The sequence below is a fragment of the Silene latifolia genome, chromosome X (assembly GCF_048544455.1).
Source record: "Silene latifolia isolate original U9 population chromosome X, ASM4854445v1, whole genome shotgun sequence".
In the NCBI taxonomy this organism is placed as follows: Eukaryota; Viridiplantae; Streptophyta; class Magnoliopsida; order Caryophyllales; family Caryophyllaceae; genus Silene; species Silene latifolia.
Window position 1 is genome coordinate 309234135 of NC_133537.1, and position 20261 is coordinate 309254395.

The 20261-nt window shown below is 38.8% G+C and overlaps 1 protein-coding gene across 6 annotated transcripts; it reads left to right on the top strand.

The window, feature by feature from the left end:
* Positions 1-2561: 2561 nt before the first annotated feature.
* On the top strand, positions 2562-18268 carry LOC141617418 (protein ADP-ribosyltransferase PARP3-like). 6 transcript variants are annotated; one of them, XR_012531108.1, is made up of 8 exons: positions 2562-2618; positions 2764-3585; positions 4404-4457; positions 4541-4750; positions 4837-4939; positions 5086-5168; positions 5254-5350; positions 18113-18268. XR_012531108.1 is itself a non-coding variant. In XM_074434613.1 (8 exons), exons 4-8 carry the CDS (start codon positions 4404-4406, stop codon positions 5287-5289), a joined length of 486 nt encoding a protein of 161 aa, XP_074290714.1. In that variant the 5' UTR covers positions 2562-2618; positions 2764-3357; positions 3481-3585; the 3' UTR covers positions 5290-5354. The 6 variants fall into 6 exon arrangements, 5 of the variants coding, with proteins under 5 accessions (XP_074290714.1, XP_074290713.1, XP_074290715.1 ...); XM_074434613.1 differs by lacking the exon at positions 18113-18268 and having other exon boundaries at positions 2764-3357; positions 3481-3585; positions 5254-5354; XM_074434612.1 differs by lacking the exon at positions 18113-18268 and having other exon boundaries at positions 2764-2856; positions 3252-3585; positions 5254-5354.
* Positions 18269-20261: the final 1993 nt, after the last annotated feature.

Genomic DNA, 20261 nt, shown 5'->3' on the forward strand with positions numbered 1-20261 from the left:
ATATCTTATATCTTATAAAATATTCTACCAACAATAGTTGCCTATAATTATGTTATACTTGCCTAAAATCATGCCTAGAATTAAGCATAGAATTGATCATGAATATTTTTTTTATTATATTTTGATTTTTTGTATATTTTGTTATCTTTTCTTTCTTTTTTTAATTTCAAAAAACATGACTTTATGTAACAAAAAAGACGACTTTACGTAACAAAATTTTTTTGTATATTTTTTTTTATCTTTTCTTTCTTTTTTTTTTCTTTTTTAAAAAGATGAATTACGTAACAAAATTTTTGTTAATATTTAAGGAACGATAATTTGTCAGTACTAATTATGGAGAAATAAAATTGATACTTTACTTTAATAGCGGATGATTAAAAAAAAGAAACTTCAATAATATAGAATTTCATAACTTTGAATTTATTCGTAACAATACTAAATGTAAATAAAATGAGCACATAACACCTTAATATCAAATAATTTAGATAAATAAATGTGTAGATGTGTCTTGAACAACTCGTTGGAGTTCTATATTTTACACTAGAGATCGCAGGTTCAATACTCAATAGCAGCATATAATTATTTTTTTTTTAATCAAAAAACGCAATTCGAAAAAAATGATGAGCAATGACTCAGAGAAGAATCGAACTCTCTGGTATTAAGGAGAAGAGTATCAATATTCAAGGTTAAGCATTGTAACCAAATGAGCAAGTGTATCAACACATGCATTAAACTAAATTATAATCTATTTAGTTGTCTTAAACAATTACGTAAATTTTAGTAACGTTGAAATAATTATTCGAATGAACGTTCAAGGACCACGATAACTCTTAATTCCCACATAACCGATCATTCTATTATATTAAATTAAATGCTTGCATTTCTCTTTATATCTCATAATATAATTAAACTCAATCGATCGCATTTAGTATTAACTTTTATTCCGTTTTGAAGGCTTAGGGTTTCGGGTTTTAAGGTTTAGCATTGTAACTAAGCTAAACTATAATCTATTTAGTTGTGTTAAACAATTACAAAAAAATTAGTAACGTTGAATTAATTATTCGAATATACGTTCATACGAGCACGATAACTCTAAGTTCTTACATACCCGATAATTCAATTATAATTAAATTAAATGCTTACATTTCTCTTTTAATCTCATAATATAATTACGCTCAATCGATCGCATTTAGTATTAACTTTCATTAAGCGATTATTCTGTTAATGTTCTCGTTAAATCTATCACGTTTATGATTAAATCACATAAAATGATTACATTAGTATTGTAACGTTCAATCAAGCACATTATCTTTGTACCCCCATAGACCGATAATTTAATTATTAACACGTTATATCGATCCCATTTAGCATTAAATCGCATATAGTGATCATTTTATTACAATTACGTTCAAACTAGTACATTATCCCCTTTAGAATAACATAAAGCGATCATTTCAATCGTTCGCGTTTGTCATTACGTTCATTCTCCTATCATAATTACGTTATGGCTTATTTTGTGTAACCCTAAACCTTATTAAACCTAAACCCTGAAACTTTATAAATCCTTAAACCCCGAAACCCTAAACCTTAAAAACCCGAAACCTTAAGCCTTCGAAACCCTGAAACGTTATGTCTTTCTTCACCATTCTGTACTACTGTCAATTTTTTATTAATAAAATTATATTTGCATAATTCAATTAATAAAAATATTTTTTCTTTGTTGACGTCAGTTTTTTTACTAATAATAAGGTAAGAATTGTATTAGAGCACAATCATTTGTATGATCCGATTTGGCGCACGAATGTCCATATGATTCGATCAACAATGTCAATGTTTTGCTAACGTTAATTTTTAACTAATAACGTAATAATTGTACATTTCAATTATTAACATTATTTTTTCTCTACTAGGGGTGTTATCGAGCCGAGTCGAGCCCGGGCTTGGCCTTGCTCGGATTGTGCTCATAAAGTAAAACTCGAGCTTGAGTCGATCTCGAGCTTACCCGAGCTTCAAAAAATTGTGCTCGTTATCAACCTTGCGTACTTTAACGCGAGCTCGAGTCAAATTCGAGCTCAACTCGAGCCTATATATAATTATTGTTGATTGTTCATTTTTTTTTCTCTCGAAATTTTCAATAACAAGGCTCAAAATATTTATATAAAAATATTGGAAAATCAACGAGACATTTTTGATATGTGTGATACAAATATATAATCATGACAAAACATGTTTATAAAATATGAGTAACATTTTATCTAATTATACAAGTTCGAGTCTGCTCACGAGTTTTTCGAGCCGAGCCAACGTTTGCTCGGCTTGACTCGTTAAGCTCTCGAGCCGAGTTTTGACCCGAGCCGAGCTCGAGTTGCTCGGGAGCTGTCTCGTCTCATTAACAGCCCTATTCTCTACTAATGTCAACTTTTTACTAATAAGCACGAAGATTTGTATGATACGATTTGGAGCACAAATATTGGTTGATTAGATTAATATTGTAAATTTTTCATCAAGGACATTACGGAGTATATTTCTAGCATTTGCTCAGTAACGCTAATTTTTGAGTAAGGCAGTTGGGGTTAGGCGGCGCTATCTGGAGTCAGTATTATGTTCCATCATTTCAGGTATTTGACTATTATTATTTATGGCATAAATCAAATCAATTCCAAATATTAATGTCTCTGACTTTAAAGTAATTCATGTTCTAGCGCTTGTGTTTGTCGTTTTATAATTCGCCCTATTTACGCAAGCGTAACTGGCTTGTAACAGGTGTCGATGCGGGCCTTGGTGCTGGCACAGATGTGTTCCGTGTATAATCCTGACTGCTATGAAAGATGCTTCAATTCATTGCATCTCTGATATGTAAGTCTACTTACAAATCTCTACACCTTATATCACCTCGCTTACTTTTAGGTTTGTTATTTGACTATTTTCTTTATCATATTTCCTCTTTTGGGGGTTAGAACCAAGATTGACAATCACATCATCAGCAGCGCTAGAGCAAAGTCGTTATTTCATCTACTAATCTCCTCTTTTTTTTTTTTTTTTCATCTACTGATTTGATTTCGAATGCTTAATTAGGGTTTTCATATGTTTTTCGTTCGGGTTCATTTTTGCTTTATTTATTGTTCCATTTTTATTTACTTTACGATTTCAGCATGAATTTATTTGCTTTACGATTCCATTTTTCTAGCGACAAGGTTCCTCAAGTTGATGATTGATTAATTTTATCGTCTCAATTCATGCTTTTTTTACAGATTGTTAAGAATTCAGCTCGAAACATTCAATATAAAAACATTTCCTCGTCTGCTAATGTCGAAATTTTAATTTCGATATTCTTTGATTGAAATGACTTACCAGTGGGTATGGTTACTGATCCTACATATAAAGAGATGCGTTTTAACCTATTTGTTTAGGATTGTCCTAATATTAATTGAACACACTCTCTTATTTGAGCCCGCCTACTGTGATTCAAAACTCCATCAGGTGAGGAAGTTCTGCTACAATACAGAGACTCTGAAGTCGCAGAAAGAGGGTAGGCCAAAGGCAGAGGATTTGTGATCTGTTTTCAGCTTTAAATGGTTTACTCTAACTAGTATAGGACCCGTGCTACAGCACGACATTTTTAAGATTTTGTTTATAAAGAGGAAAATACAATAAAATTGCATTTGCGCATAAAATATATGGTACTTTTAAGTTAATGTTATAATATAATAGATATAATATTAGCAAGGAGGAAAAAAATAAAGTTTATTACCGTAAAAGATAGTTGAAACTTGAAACTAAGTTAGTCTTGTTCCTAACTATTAATAATAATATTATAATGTTAAATCAATAAGGGAACTAATTTATGAAATTAAATTAGATGTAAATTATAATTAAAAAACCTATTAGCCTTATAAAAAAACGGTCGAAATAATATACTACGCGTTTAAAGAGACGATTTTAAAATTATTAAACTAAAATTTCACTTTCTATTTCCTATAAGAAAATTCATCAAAATTTGACACATATCAAATTGGTTTTAACGTTAGAATGTTAGTAATGAGATCTGCCAAATTATATAGAAAAAATTTGTTTCCGTATAGGATTGTTAATTATCAACGTCAGAATTTTTTTGGTTATACGTTTCAATGGTAGTAATGAATGGGAAATCAATTTGTTTCCATATAGGATTCTTAATTAGAAAAGTCAAAAGAATCTTTTGGTTATACGTTGGAATGGTGATAATCAATTTGTTTCTATATAGGATTCTTAATTAGAAAAGTCAAAGATTATTTTTAAATAGTGGGCTCAACTCAGAATCTTATTTGTGGTGTTTCCAGTCCATAAAACATAGGCCCATTAAAGTAGGGAGCAGTTGGGCGGGAAAATACTAAGAGAATTTTATTCTCTTAGTAGTAGGGGGGATGCACTCAACCCAGCCTTTCATTATCAAATATTTCCAAGAATTGGCTGATCGTGTAAAATCATGATACCGTCTAAATTTCATGGTTTCATTTGGGTCCTGTGCTTGTGTATTTAACTTTGTAACATTGTGATATAGGTTGTCGCGCCCCTTGAGACAGTTAGGGATATAACCGTGGCTTTACATATGATAGGCGATATAAGTGGCTCAACCCTGGAGGATCCGTTATCAAACCGATATAACAAGCTCAGATGCAAAATCACCCCACTGGAGGACTCCTCAGCTGACTACAAAATGACTGTAAAGTACTTTGAGAAAACAAATGAACCCATCAAAGTTGGTGAGATTGTAAGTAGACGAACAACCTATAGTGGTGTAAAACCTTTTCTACAGTAGTTATGGACTCTTTTATATATGGTGGATGCTTCTCCCAGAGTTGCGATATTTCAGTCGAGAATATCTTCAATGTTGATTCGAGTGCTGGATCATCCTCTGAGGACATCAAGAAGTTGCCTAACAAAGTTCTATTATGGCGTGGTAAGATAAGGGTTTAAATTATCTTCTTAAAACATAAATATAGCTTTACCATTAGAAATACCCTTAATCGCATTTGGATTCACGGTCAAGGTCAGTGACAGATATTCCATATTTGGCCAGTTTAAGTGACTAATGTTCTTGCACAGGAACATGTAGCTCAAACCTTCTACGACACCTCCAGAAAGAATCCCTTCCTGCTTTGTGTTCGATTCCTGTTCCTGGCTACATGGTATAAGTGTTCAAGTCGTGATTTCATTCATAAAATGTGTATCGTAAGCCATATTATTGATCCTTCTTTATTTTTCCCTTATTAGTTTGGTGTTAGTTTGGGAGGCGATAGTGTGCTATGATGCTGCAGCAGAAGCCGAACGTTATGGCTTAGCAGTGGAGAAGAGGATGCTACCATTTGATTGAAATGATAGTTATGTATTGTGTCGGTCTAAGAGGGCGATTTTATCACCCTCGTGTCTTTTAATATGGGTCTTTTGGTACACTTTTCCTAACAATTGGCAATCGGTTATATGGTGGTAACTTGTGCATTTTTACTCGGTTGGGCACTCAATCCTTATGCATGGAACCCGAGTGGCATTAGAGCACCTTTCAAAGGTCAAGGCAAGGCACAAGAGGATCACTTGTAACCCGGAAATCAGTTGGGAGAAGTAGGAATGAAGACTAGAAGAAATGAAGGCAATTGAAGAGGTCTAGCTCGTGGGAAATAGAAGTTGAGTGCGAGACCGTGCGCGGCCTGCGCAAAAGGAGGTGTCTTGCAGTGCGCAAAAATGCGCAGGCATGAACAGTGCTTGCGCAGCCTGCGCAGCCCTGCTTTACGGGTTTTTCTAATCTTCTTCGTGGGCTTCTTAAGTGGAAATCTTTCTAGGTTTTCGTGAAGGCCTATAAATACCCGAGAGTTTGAAGACTTGGGATTATCACCTACCATCATATCATCTCTTTTAATCTCATTCTTAGGGTTTAATCTTGTAATAATTTAGAGGACTATTTGGATGCAAAGTTGTAATCTTTCTTTATTTCTTTGGGTTTTGAAGACTATGGAAGGCTAAATCCTTCCCATCTTGGTGTAATTCATCCAAAGTTTTCAACTTTGATTTTGTAAGACTCTTTTAATCTCCTCTTATTTGTCTAATGAACTTTTCTTGTGCTTTATTTCTTATGTTGAGTAATTGATTGTTTGGGTTGGCCATCCTTGCATGTTATTTACTTGATTATTGCAAATCCTAATGAAATGGTTTAATTTAGTTGGGATTGTTGAAGCAAGTTTGTTGTTTGTTGATTTGGTTTAAAGGATTCATGCAACAAATAGGAAAGTTCATGTCTTTTGCTCATTTGTATGGTTTAATCTTATGAGGAGTTGATCCTAGCTTCATCTTTTGGTTGAATTCTTAATGCTCATGCTTAGTCTCTTGTCATGGTTTAATGATTTGTTGCTTAAGCTTGAAGGATATGTGTAGATGGTTTAATTTGCATGTATCAACATCTTGAGGTGATAGTATTGGGTAGAAATTAGGAGGAGAATTATAAAAGAGTCAAGCTTTACCATTGTTGGTTACTAAGGGAGGATTGCACCAAGTTCTCTTAATTATTGAATCATCTTACTCACCAAGTGTTTGTTATATTGCTTGTTAGACTAAGATTGCAAATTTCACTTTGTTTCATGTTGCAAATCAACTTAAAAACCCCCCTTTTTATGTCTCTATTGTTTGTCATTGTGAATAACCATTGTTTGTTTATAATCTTGTCTTTAGTAATCAATAGTTTACAATTCAAGTACTTAGCTTAATAGACCTTCTCTTGGGTTCGACCCTTACTTGCACTATATTACTTTATCATTTAGAGTAGTCTAGAGTATAGTTTGGCTTATAAATTGTTAATTTGGTAGCTTAATTCTAGTATATTAACGACCTAGTTTATTGCTTATCAAATTTTGGCGCCGTTGCCGGGGAAGGGCAACATAGCTAGAACTTGAGTTTGTGAATTTATGTTTAGTTGTTTTATTACTCCTCTTGTTGTGAAGTAATAGGAAGTTCTAATTTGTTTGCTTAGTGCGAAGGTTTATGTTTGGTTCCCCACAACACGGTGAATCAACTTCCGTGGACGAAGACGCTTTTGGTGCCTATTCATGGTTATTTACTAACCCTTGGTACCAACGAGCACAACGAGCACATAGAGTAGAAGAACCACCTTTAGAAGCCCAAATTGAGGAAGATCCTATTGACGTAGAGCCAATTGAAGTGGAATACCCGTCAATGGCGAATGATACTAGAACTATTAGGGAGCTCCGGGCAAGGAATTATGACACTCAACCTCTTTGCATTGCCTACCCACCCATGGGGGCTAATGCCAACTTTGAATTGAAGGGCTATTTCATTCACAACCTCCCAAAGTTTCATGGACATGCGGGAGATGACCCAAATCGCCATCTTTCCGAATTCCATATGATGTGTGAGGGTGCAATTCCAAATGGTGTCACGGAAGATCAATTTAAGTTGAGAGTTTTCCCATTTTCACTTCAAGATGCGGCAAAAGATTGGTTGTTTTACCTTCAACCGGGTACAATCCGTACTTGGAAGGACATGAAGGCGGCTTTTCTTGAGAAATACTACCCCGACTCAAGACATAACCATACAAAGAAAGCCATCACTTCTCCGGAGCAAGATGCAAGTGAGAGCTTATATGAGTATTGGGAGAGATTCAAGAAGCTAGTTGCTCAATGTCCTTACCATGGCCTTAGTGGTGATGACCTTTTGGTCAACTTTTGTGATGGTCTTACACAACAATACCAAATCATGGTTAATTCCGCTACGGGTGGTGGAGTTGACAACTATTCCGTGGCGGAGGCAAATGAGATCATAGAAAGGTTGGCCGCTAGCACAAGGAACTATGGAAGAACCCGAGGGTCAAAGAATCTTAACTTCATTGAGACACCTTCTCCTTCTACCCACAAGCTTGAGAAAACCGTGGATGATCTCACAAAAATGGTTGCTCAACTAGTGGGGAACAATCAAGGAGGAGCACAAGGATCTAATGTGGAGTGTAATTTTTGTCAAGGGCCACACCCAATGGAAGCTTGTCCCATCATGGAAGAGCAAGGAATAAGCAAGGAGAATGTAAGTGCAATGGGGTATGGGAATTACAATGCTAGAAATCCTCAAGGGGGAGGATACTACAATTATGACCCTAGTGGCAATACTTACAATGTTGGGAGTAGAGACAATCCTAGACTTGGTTGGGGTGGTGACACCTCAAAGAGTTTTGTGAATGGTCAATTATACCACTTGAGGGACCAAAATTCCCGACAAGGTCAAGGTTCAAACTCTCAAGGGAATAGGAATGGGAATTTCAACAACCAAGGTAGAAACCAAAACCAAGGTCAATCATCCCAATTTGGCAATCAAGGTAACAACAATTCTCAAAAGGAACCAAGTGTTCAAGACTTGCTTAAAAACATTTTGCAAGAGCAAGTCAAAACAAACAAGAGGCTTGACAAGATTGATGCCGATAAGAATGTTAGTGATGCCAAGGTTGCCAACCTTGAAGTCCAACTTGGCCAAATTGCCCAAGAACTTGCCAAGAAAAATCAAAGGACCTCAACTTCTATTCCCTCCACTACATTTCCCCCTAGAGAGAATGCTAGTGCCATGACATTGAGGAAGGGGAGAACTTTAGAATCCCCTCCCAAGAAGAAGAGAAGGGGCAAGTCACAAGAAAGGGTTATTGAGGTTGAAGATCAAATTGAAGAAGAACTTGTGGTTGAACAAGGGAAAGGATCATCTTCAAAAGCTAATGAGGAAAAGAGAGGAGTCCTTTGAGCATTGACAAAGGAAAGGAAGGAAGCACCAACACAAAGGATTCACTCCAAGAGATTGAAAAGGAATATGAACCGGAGGTACCATTTCCTAGTGCCCTCACAAATCCCAAGAAGTTTGATAAAGACACCGATCTTTATGAAACTTTTAGGAAATGTGAGGTCAACATCCCTCTTTTTACTATCATCAAAACCGTTCCTAGGTATGCAAAGTTTCTCAAAGAACTTTGCACCCCTAAACGGAAGCCAAGGAAAGGAGTAGAAAGGGTCACGGTTAGTAGGCATGTCTCGGCCATTTTCAAACAAAATCTTCCCAAAAAGTGTGATGACTCGGGCATGCTAACTATACCGTGCTCAATTGGAGGCAAAGCTTTTGCTAGAGCTATGCTAGACTCGGGGTCCTCCATTAATGTCATGCCTTATTCCATTTATGAGACCTTAGAATTGCCTCCCTTATCTAGGACCAATGTTGTGATACAATTGGCGGATCGTTCCACAATTCACCCCAAGGGCCTTGTAGAGGATGTGTTGGTAGAAGTTGATAAGTTCATGTTCCCGGCCGATTTTTATGTTTTGGATATGGAACCGGACTCTAAGGCTACACCCCTCTTGCTAGGGAGGCCTTTTATGAGAACCTCCAAAACCAAGCTTGACATGTATGATGGAACCTTAACCATGGAATTTGAAGGGAAAGTTTTGAAATATAATGTGTATGAGACGATGAAAAAGACCGATGATTTGAGTTGTTGCTACTTTATTGACAAAATTGAGAACTTGGCAAATCGAGTTTACCAAATTGGTCATAGGGACCCACTTGAAGTGGCCCTCACTAACAATGTCGAAAAGGAAGGGTTGCGGTTTTTGTTGTCTCATGATGTGCAGGAAAGTATAGAAGCATTGGAAAAGGAAGAACCATTGGAAGAATCAATCAAAGAAAAAGAAGTGCAAGAAATTGAGGAAGAAATGTCGAGCAGAGGCGCACTGCGCATGCCCAATGCGCGACTGCGCAATCTGCGCGACTGCGCAACCCCCATGCGCAGCCTGCGCAATTTCCCACCCCACTAAGTCGTGTTTTTCCTCTTATTCCTATGACAATCCATCCAAATTTCTTTCTTTAGAGGCTTTCCTTGAGAGACCCCTTCCATCCATCATCAAACCACCCACCCCCACTCTCAAACCACTCCCCGACAATTTGAAATACATCTTTCTTGGGGCCAATGAAACTCTACCCCTCATAATTTCCAACCAACTTGAGGGTGATCAAGAGAGGAGGTTGGTGGATGTTTTGCAAAAGTATAAAGAAGCATTTGAATGGAGCATCGCGGATATCAAGGGGATAAGCCCGAGCACTTGCATGCACAAAATTCGATTGGAAAAGGATGCAAAACCCGTCCGGCAACCACAACGGAGGCTCAATCCACCTATGATGGAAGTTGTCAAGGAAGAAGTTATCAAACTTCTTCAAATGGGTATCATCTTTCCAATTAGTGACTCCCAATGGGTAAGTCCTACTCAAGTTGTGCCGAAGAAGGGAGGGGTGACGGTAATCAAAAACACTCAAGGGGCATTGATCCCCACCCGTTTGCAAACGGGATGGAGGGTGTGTATTGATTATCGCCGCCTCAACCAAGTCACTTGGAAGGACCATTTCCCCCTACCCTTTCTAGATCAAATGCTAGAGAGGTTAGGTGGGAAAGAGTACTATTGTTTTTTGGATGGATATTCCGGGTATTTTCAAATCCCCATTCACCCGGAGGATCAATCCAAAACAACCTTTACTTGCCCATTCGGTACTTATGCTTACCGCCGCATGCCCTTTGGATTGTGCAATGCCCCCGGCACTTTCCAACGGTGCATGATGAGCATTTTCTCGGACTATGTGGAGCGTATTTTGGAAGTCTTCATGGATGACTTCACCATTCATGGAGACTCATTTGACTCGTGTCTAGACCATCTCGCTATGGTCTTATCACGGTGCATAGACTCTCACCTTATTTTAAATTCTGAAAAGTGTCATTTAATGGTGAGTAGTGGAATCGTGCTAGGACACATAGTGTCGAAAAGAGGGATTGAGGTGGATATGGCAAAGGTGGATGTGATTAAAACCTTACCGTATCCATCTAATACTCGAGACGTGAGATCGTTCTTGGGGCACGCGGGTTTTTATCGAAGGTTTATTAAGGATTTCTCCAAAATAGCTAACCCCTTGTGCAAACTTTTGCACAAGGATGTAGAGTTCGTGTTTGATGATCATTGTAGGGAAGCATTTGACTTGTTGAAGGAAAGACTTGTATCGGCCCCAATCATTCAAGCACCCAAGTGGGATCGGCCCTTTGAAATCATGACCGATGCAAGCGATTTTGCCATTGGAGCCGTGTTGGGACAAAAAGATGATAAAGCTTCATATGTGATCCAATATGCTTCCTCGCTCTTGAATGATGCTCAACGAAATTACACCGTCACGGAGAAGGAATTTTTAGCGGTGGTATATGCCATTGAAAAATTCCGGGCTTATCTCTTGGGTGCAAAGGTTATTATCTACACCGATCACAAGTCTATAAGGCAACTTGTAGACAAGAAAGACACCAAGGCTAGGCTCATGAGATGGGTGCTTTTGTTGAGCGAATTTGACATAGAAATCAAAGACAAGCAAGGGAGTGCTAATGTGGTGGCCGACCATTTGAGTAGGCTTCACATCAATGAAGATCTCGTGAAGACTATGGGGGTAGTTGACGGTGGCTTACCACATGAATCCCTTTACTCCATGAAGGCCATTGAGCCTTGGTATGCCAACCTTGTCAATTACATGGTCACCAAGAAGTTTCCCACCTCCCTTTCATCTAGTCAAAGGAACAAGATCAAGTCCGATTCTAGATTCTATATATGGGATGAACCATATTTGTGGAAAATGTGCCAAGACCAAGTCATCCGCCGTTGTGTGCCGGATGTAGAAATCCCATCTATCCTAAAGCATTGCCATGAGTACGCTTGTGGGGGTCACTTTGGGCCCCATAGAACGGCACGTAAAATCCTTGAGTGCGGTTTCTATTGGCCCAAGTTATTTAAAGATGCTCATATTTTCGTTACTACTTGTGATAGATGCCAACGTTTTGGCAACATATCACGTAGGAACGAAATGCCCCAACAACCGATGCTCTACTTGGAAATTTTTGATGTTTGGGGAATAGACTTCATGAGGCCATTCCCTAACTCCTATGGATACATCTACATCCTCTTGGCGGTCGACTACGTGTCTAAGTGGGTGGAAGCCATCCCCACAAAATGTGATGATGCAAAGACGGTGCAAGCATTTGTCAAAAGCAATATATTTTCAAGATTCGGCTTCCCAAAAGCCATTGTGAGTGATAGGGGGACTCATTTTTGCAACAAGGTGATCTCAACCTTGCTTCAAAAATATGGTGTGCTTCACAAAGTTTCTACGGCATATCACCCCCAAACAAATGGCCAAGCGGAAGTCTCTAACCGGGAGGTTAAACACATCTTGGAAAGAACGGTCAATCCCGACCGAAAGGATTGGAGCAAGAGACTTGAAGATGCTCTTTGGGCCTATAGAACGGCTTATAAGACCCCAATCGACATGTCCCCATATAGGCTTATTTATGGGAAGGGATGCCACCTTCCCGTAGAAGTGGAGCACAAAGCCTATTGGGCAATCAAAGCTTTTAATCAAAATGTCGATGAGGCGGGATTGCACCGGAAGCTTCAAATACAAGAATTGGAAGAGCTTAGGCACAATGCCTATGACAATGCTAGCATCTATAAAGAAAAGGCTCGGTCTTGGCATGACAAGATGGTCACAAGAAGAGTTTTCAAAGAGGGAGAAGATGTGTTGGTTTTTCAAAGTCGCCTCAAGAATTTTCCCGGCAAGTTAAGGTCAAAGTGGTATGGACCTTACAAAGTCAAGAAAGTTTTTCCCCACGGAGCGGTGGAGGTGGAAGACCCGACCTCGGGGAAAGTGATAAAGGTAAATGGGCAAAGGTTGAAGAAGTACTACAAAGGAATCGAATTACAAGGTGAAGAGGATCTTCTTTTAGAAGATCCAATTTATAAAGATTGATTCTCCAACTTTGACTAAGTCGAGCCATCGACGTTAAATAACGGCAAATTTGTAAATATTCTATCCCAATTTAATTGCTTTCCTAGCGTAGTTTAAATTCCGCAATTTAATTCCGCAATTACATTCCGCAATTTCATTTAAAGTCATTCCATTTGCATTTGACATGTAAAAAGGCACTTGAGGTTTGTTTAATGATATAGTGATTTGCAAGAACCCTCTTGGAAGGCGTGCCCAAGAGGAGATGAGAGTCGGGTTCAATAGAAAAAATGATTGGAAGAAGCTTTGAAGAAGAGATCAAGGGTAAAAGAAGAAAAAATGAGCTAAATTTGAGTTTTCACAATTAAAAGAGCTGAGCACGAAACTGCGAAGGGCAGCGCAGCCTGCGCATATGGCTTGCGCAGGTGCGCAATTTTGCGCAGACATGAACAGTGATTGCGCAGCCTGCGCAGGTCTGTCATCTCGGTTCTTTATCTTTTCTTATCCCGTGTTCAACCCTCATTTCTTACCAAAGCTTTTTCGACAAAACCCCAACATTCACCATCTCATTCACTCCAAGTCCAACCAAATCACTCCATATCAACAACAAACCTACATCTCATCACCAATTTCTTCACCAAATTCATCCTTGGAATCAAAAACACCTTTAAATCTCCAATTTTCTGACGAAAATCCCCCAATCTCCCAAATCCTAGAATTTTTCCGGGTTGATTTGAAGCTTGTTCAAGTGGACTTCTGGGTTATAAAGGGGTTTTTATGCAACATTCTTCCGTATTCAAGCAGGATTGAGGATTTTTTCGGGAAGGTATAACAACTTTCTTCACTATCCTTGTCTTAATTTTTTTCAATTCGATTTCCTTTGAGTAGTTGAGTTGATTTCTTGCTTGTAATTACTTGTTTGGGGATTGTTGGCAATCATTTTCTGTTAGGGAAGGCAAATATTCAACAAAATTACCTTAGCTACACCATTTTGTGCTAGTGCTCACAAGGTGTTTGTTGAATTGCCCCTTAGAAAATTTTTCAGATTTTTGGTTGTTTTTAAGTGGTTGTTTTTGCAAATTTAAAAGAGAACAAGATGGTTTTTGGTCTTGGCAAGGGAAAATCTAAGAAGAAGGGTGACTCATCCAACCAACCTCCACCAAATGCACCACCCAAACCTTTTAAAGGGGATGAAGGGTTACCAAACCACCTTAAGACTCACTTTAGGTTCCTTGAGAGTAAGCCCCTACCGATCTCCAAATTTCTTCACCCGGAAACCTTGAGGGATTTGGGTATTTACGACCACACCCTTGCCTTCCTCACCAAGGTGGGGTTAGAGAAGTACATTAACCTTCAACTTCGTACCTACCCCGCCTACACCTTAGAATTCCTCTCAACCATCGAAATCACGGGGGAAAGAGGGAATGAACGGGTGAACTTTAGGTTGAACCGAACTTGGCATACCTTAACCTTTGAGCGGGTAAGGGAAATTTTGAGAATCACCAAACCACCCTCCTCCTTAAACCTATCGGGTACGGCCTTGGATGATTCTTGGTTTGGGCTCACAAGGAAAACACCCCGGACAAACAATGACAAAATCTCCTCAATCACAAATCCCCCCATCCGGATTCTTACTCGGATGATTTCATGTTTTTTCTTTACGATGGGGGAGCCTACCAAACTCAATGATGGAGTCCGTGAGTGTTTGTGGGCAATGTTGCCCGAGGGGGAGGGAGTGCCGGATTGGGCAAGGCTTTTTGTGGTTGGTGCGGCAAAGCAACGTGAGAAGAAAGGAAGTATTAATTGTGGAGGTTTGGTCACTCTTTTTGTGGCTAGTTTGGTTGGGGATATTCCGGAAGAGCAACCTCAAGTGTGGGGGAATCACCTATACAATGAAGCGGGGTTGATAGAGACTCACATGATTCTTCCAATGGATACGGTTCCATGGAGTTGTCATTGGTTAGGGGAGGGGAAAGTGCAATACATGAAGCTTCCTTTGAATGGCCCCCTCCCGAGTGGACCTCGTGCCCGGGATTTCTTTTGTCCCCCGGAGGGCAATCTCCCAAACCCACCCCCACCAAAAATTCGGAAGAGGAGAGCCGTTGAATTCTCCCATGATCCCCAACAAGAAGAAGAAAGAGAAGTTGAGATTATTGAGGGGGGCTTCCATGAAACCCCACACATTCCTTCATCCTCCCATCCACCTCAAGACACTCCTATGTTTGAGGCCGGCGGTTCCTCAAGTCCACCTTTACCACCTTGGCAACACAAAATGTTTAAGTACTTTGAGGACACCCGGGGGACGTTGGAAGCGATTAGTGGGAGGGTTGAGAACTCCCATTCTTGGCAACAACAACAAGCGTCGAGATTGGAGAGTTTTGATCAATTCCGAAGATCTTTTGAGGAGCATAGACGGTTGGGAGATGAGGCCGAAAAGGCCCAAAAGAAAATTCTTGAAGACATTGCCAAGAGGCAAGAGGAGTCTCTTGCATGGCAACAACAATGTGCCAAAGCTTGGGCGGAGAATCAAGCTATGTGGCAAGAACAAAACAAGTGGCGGGAAGAAGTGAGTCAACAATTTGGGGTGCAAAACGAGAGGCACCACCAATACCTTGACGACTCCTACTATGACGCCAAAGCCCATGAAGACTCCTTTGGCCTTATTCGAGGCCTTTTCGGCATGACTCTTCACTCCAATGACCCAACCTATCAACCCACTATCGATGAACCTCAAGTTAACGCGGCCTACACAAGGGCCCAACAAGAAAGAGAAAGAAGAGAAAGAAGAAGAAAGAACCGGGGGGCATATGAGCAAGGCGAAGGCTCGGGCCCCTCCAACTAATTTTTTGAAGAAGTTGGCACTCCCTCACATTGAGGACAATGTGACATTTAAGTGTGGGGGAGTGAGAATTGTAAAATATGTAAATCGTCTTTCAAGTCAAATGCGAATGCAAAAAAAAAAAAAAAAAAAAAAAAAAAAAAAAAAAAATCCCGGCTAGGTGAAAACCCACAAGGGTGGGCGCCTAGGCAAGATTGGGAAAGGTGGCCGAGGACGGGATGAAAACCCGAAAGGGCATTCCGGGCAAAATGAAGAAATGAGTTGCGAGCCACCATGAGAGGAAAGGAAAAGCTAAGGTGAAAACCCGAAAGGGCACCTTAGGCAAAATGAGGGATTTTCACCAAAAAAATCGAAAAATTGAAAATTGTAACACCAAAAAGATGGAGGGATAAGAAGGGAGTGATAAGGAGGGTCTTGGAAGGAGGCTAGAGTAGGATTTAATTTCTTTTTGAGTCACAAAACTTGTCCCAAATCGGTGGATTTTTGCTTTGGCTACTTTGGTTGTTGATTTACTTCGGAGTGTGGCCAACCAAGTAGCATGATCATACCTTGCTTGGAGTGATAAGGGGGTGATATAAGTGGTGAATTAGGATGTTTTAGGAGTTGCTTAGGCCACTTTGCTTCCACCTTGGGATAAGGTGAAAGTGGCCATCTCTTGTTGGTGATATAAGAAGGGTGGAGTTGCGTGATGAGTCGGCGTTGGGGGTGTGTCGTGTCTTGTTTGAGGGAGAAATAAGGAGGGTGAGTGAGTGAAGAGTTTGTGCAAAAACTTTGAGTCATGTCTTTTTCTTTTTAATTGGTGGTTGTGTTTTGAGGGAGACATAAGAAGGAAGAGGAAAGGGAAGAGTGGTCTTACTCTCCTACGCTCTCTTGTAGACTTCATGGTTGCTTGTTGCGGGTTTTGCTCGGGACTAGCAAAAGTCTAAGTGTGGGGGAGTTTGATAGTTATGTATTGTGTCGGTCTAAGAGGGCGATTTTATCACCCTCGTGTCTTTTAATATGGGTCTTTTGGTACACTTTTCCTAACAATTGGCAATCGGTTATATGGTGGTAACTTGTGCATTTTTACTCGGTTGGGCATTCAATCCTTATGCATGGAACCCGAGTGGCATTAGAGCACCTTTCAAAGGTCAAGGCAAGGCACAAGAGGATCACTTGTAACCCGGAAATCAGTTGGGAGAAGTAGGAATGAAGGCTAGAAGAAATGAAGGCAATTGATGAGGTCTAGCTCGTGGGAAATAGAAGTTCGTAAGTGCGAGACCGTGCGCGCCTGCGCAAACGAAGTGCAGTGCGCAAAAATGCGTGAGCATGAACAGTGCTTGCGCAGCTGCGCGACTGCGCGATACGCTTTACGTGTTTTTCTAATCTTCTTCGTGGGCTTCTTAAGTGGAAATCTTTCTAGGTTTTCGTGAAGGCCTATAAATACCCGAGAGTTTGAAGACCTGGGATTATCACCTACCATCATATCATCTCTTTTAATCTCATTCTTAGGGTTTAATCTTGTAATAATTTAGAGGACTATTTGGATGCAAAGTTGTAATCTTTCTTTATTTCTTTGGGTTTTGAAGACTATGGAAGGCTAAATCCTTCCCATCTTGGTGTAATTCATCCAAAGTTTCCAACTTTGGTTTTGTAAGACTCTTTTAATCTCCTCTTATTTGTCTAATGAACTTTTCTTGTGCTTTATTTCTTATGTTGAGTAATTGATTGTTTGGGTTGGCCATCCTTGCATGTTATTTACTTGATTATTGCAAATCCTAATGAAATGGTTTAATTTAGTTGGGATTGTTGAAGCAAGTTTGTTGTTTGTTGATTTGGTTTAAAGGATTCATGCAACAAATAGGAAAGTTCATGTCTTTTGCTCATTTGTATGGTTTAATCTTATGAGGAGTTGATCCTAGCTTCATCTTTTGGTTGAATTCTTAATGCTCATGCTTAGTCTCTTGTCATGGTTTAATGATTTGTTGCTTAAGCTTGAAGGATATGTGTAGATGGTTTAATTTGCATGTATCAACATCTTGAGGTGATAGTATTGGGTAGAAATTAGGAGGAGAATTATAAAAGAGTCAAGCTTTACCATTGTTGGTTACTAAGGGAGGATTGCACCAAGTTCTCTTAATTATTGAATCATCTTACTCACCAAGTGTTTGTTATATTGCTTGTTAGACTAAGATTGCAAATTTCACTTTGTTTCATGTTGCAAATCAACTCAAAAACCCCCCTTTTTATGTCTCTATTGTTTGTCATTGTGAATAACCATTGTTTGTTTATAATCTTGTCTTTAGTAATCAATAGTTTACAATTCAAGTACTTAGCTTAATAGACCTTCTCTTGGGTTCGACCCTTACTTGCACTATATTACTTTATCATTTAGAGTAGTCTAGAGTATAGTTTGGCTTATAAATTGTTAATTTGATAGCTTAATTCTAGTATATTAACGACCTAGTTTATTGCTTATCATGAAAGGATGTCCATTCCTCTTTGAATACCTTCTTAATGAAATTGTTTTAGAAGATGTAAACTACTTTTTCAAAAATTGAAAACAGTCATTTGTTAAAAATCGGAGATATTTCAATTATTATTAGCGCTAATAAGAGATCGTGTAGTTGATATTTATTAAGGTTTGAGTTTTAAGGCAAATCTTGTCTGGTTTGTACAACCTTGTAGAAGGGATCGAACGCCATCGTCAAAAGGTAAATCAGCACATTTACGGTTCCACATGACAAGACGAAAATCATCTCAAATCTTTGAGATTTTCCCCTATACGTGCCAATGTTTCATTTGTCATGTTGTTTACATGAGCAGCAAGGTATCATAACTCTCGACACCCCTATGCAATAGCCATTAGACCCCTTTTGATACATGAGGAATTTAGGTATAAGTTTAAAACGCAAGTTTAAGTCAATTTTGTCTTTCAGATTCGTTCACTTGATTTAAAAGCTCAATATCTCCAAAAATAGAGCTATTTTTGGTGTGATTTTTTATTGAAGATTAAAGTACATTAGGTTAGCTTTCCAACAAGTGGTCATACACCTTATTTGGTTAAGTAACGAAGGAGTTATAGTCGTTTTAAGTTGAGCTGTCCAACTTCTACGCGGGTGACGAACTGACTCAATTTTACATCCCTAAATCGAGTCTTATTATTAGTTTCCTTATTACATTTTGCCGAATAAGTTTAAGGTAGTGTTGTTTATTTCGTTGTTGTTTCTTTCCTAATTTTAGCAAGTTGTAATAAGGTAATTTTGCCAATTCTCTAAGGGTCGAGTTTAGGAATGTTGTTTTTAGGCAGTTTTAGGAGTCCTCTTAGTCGGCCTACTTTACTATAGTCTATAAATAGAGGGCTTTGTATTCAATTTTATTTCATTGAATGAGAGAGTTTAACTCAAGTTTTATACTTGTTTGTTCTAATTGCTTGTGAGTTATTAGATTTATTATTTCGTTCTTGCGAGGGTGAGATAGTACACATTCATCCTTGCGAGGTTGAGTGCATTTGTGTTCAGTTTCGAGTTCCTTACAAGGGAGGAGAGTTGTTCACGTCATATCCTAATTTTAGTTAAGCGGTCTTGTGAGATTGTCAGAACTAATTCATATCCCTTTATTTTTCGTACGTATTTCACACAAAAAACACATAAAAATTTATTTCGCTGTAAATTTACTCAAACACGTTAAAACTCGTGGTTATTTTACATCAAAGTGGTTACCAGAGCAAGGTTTTCGATTTATTCTCTAATAAATCAGTCTTGGGGAGTCATGGCCATAGGAGATGAAGCCGGAAACAGCGACAATACAGAAATACCATGGAAGGACGATATGGATGCGGTGAGAGAAGAGATCGGCCATATCTCGTATATTGTGAAGAACATAGCTACCGTTTTAAATAAGAATAAGAAGAAGCAGAACGAGGTTGATTCGAACAGCCAAGCCGAATTTGAGGAAGAAGAACGGCCGAAGGAGAAAAAGAAAAACAAGAACGATGATGACAAAGGCCTTAAATAAGACATACCCGAGTTTAATAGAGATCTAGATGCTGAAAAGTTTCTGGATTGAATTCGTCAAGCAGAGAGGATTTTTAATACAAAGACTATGATGAGCATAAGCAATTTAAGGTTGCTACATTAAAACTAACCAAGTACGCGTCTTTATGGTACGGAAATCTGAAAAAGCAACGCAAAAAAGACAGCAAACCTAAGATTGAAACTTGGGAAAAATTAAGAAGCATATTATGAAGAGGTTTCTTCCTAGAGACTACGAGCAAGATAATTAATTAAAGCTAACATCTTTAACGCAGGAAGGCTCGAGTGTCGCTGATTATGTGAAAGAATTCGAGAAGCTGAGAATTGTTTGCGATTTGGAAGAAAAGGAAGAATTGAGAACCGCAGGTTTTATTTGTGGCCTCAATTCGAGCCTAGCACAACGGGTGGAAATCCAGAATTATGATGGATTTAATGATGTTTGCAGGCTGGCTCTTAAATTCTAGAAGCAAGATAAGGGCAAGAAATCCTATGCTCGTGATTATTCGAGGAATTCGTGCACCTACTTGAAACCAGCAGCTACCACGACCAGTAGCAAGGATATACGAAAGGAGAATCCAAAGGATAAGGGCAAGGGT

Bases quoted from the DNA above. Each gene is read 5' to 3' on its own strand.
- LOC141617418 (XM_074434613.1), top strand. From the start codon at position 4,404: ATGCACTCAACCCAGCCTTTCATTATCAAATATTTCCAAGAATTGGCT. The intron at 4,458-4,540 runs GTAAAATCATGA...ATTGTGATATAG, and splicing joins TCCAAGAATTGGCTGATCGT to GTTGTCGCGCCCCTTGAGAC. The intron at 5,169-5,253 runs GTATAAGTGTTC...TTCCCTTATTAG, and splicing joins TTCCTGTTCCTGGCTACATG to TTTGGTGTTAGTTTGGGAGG.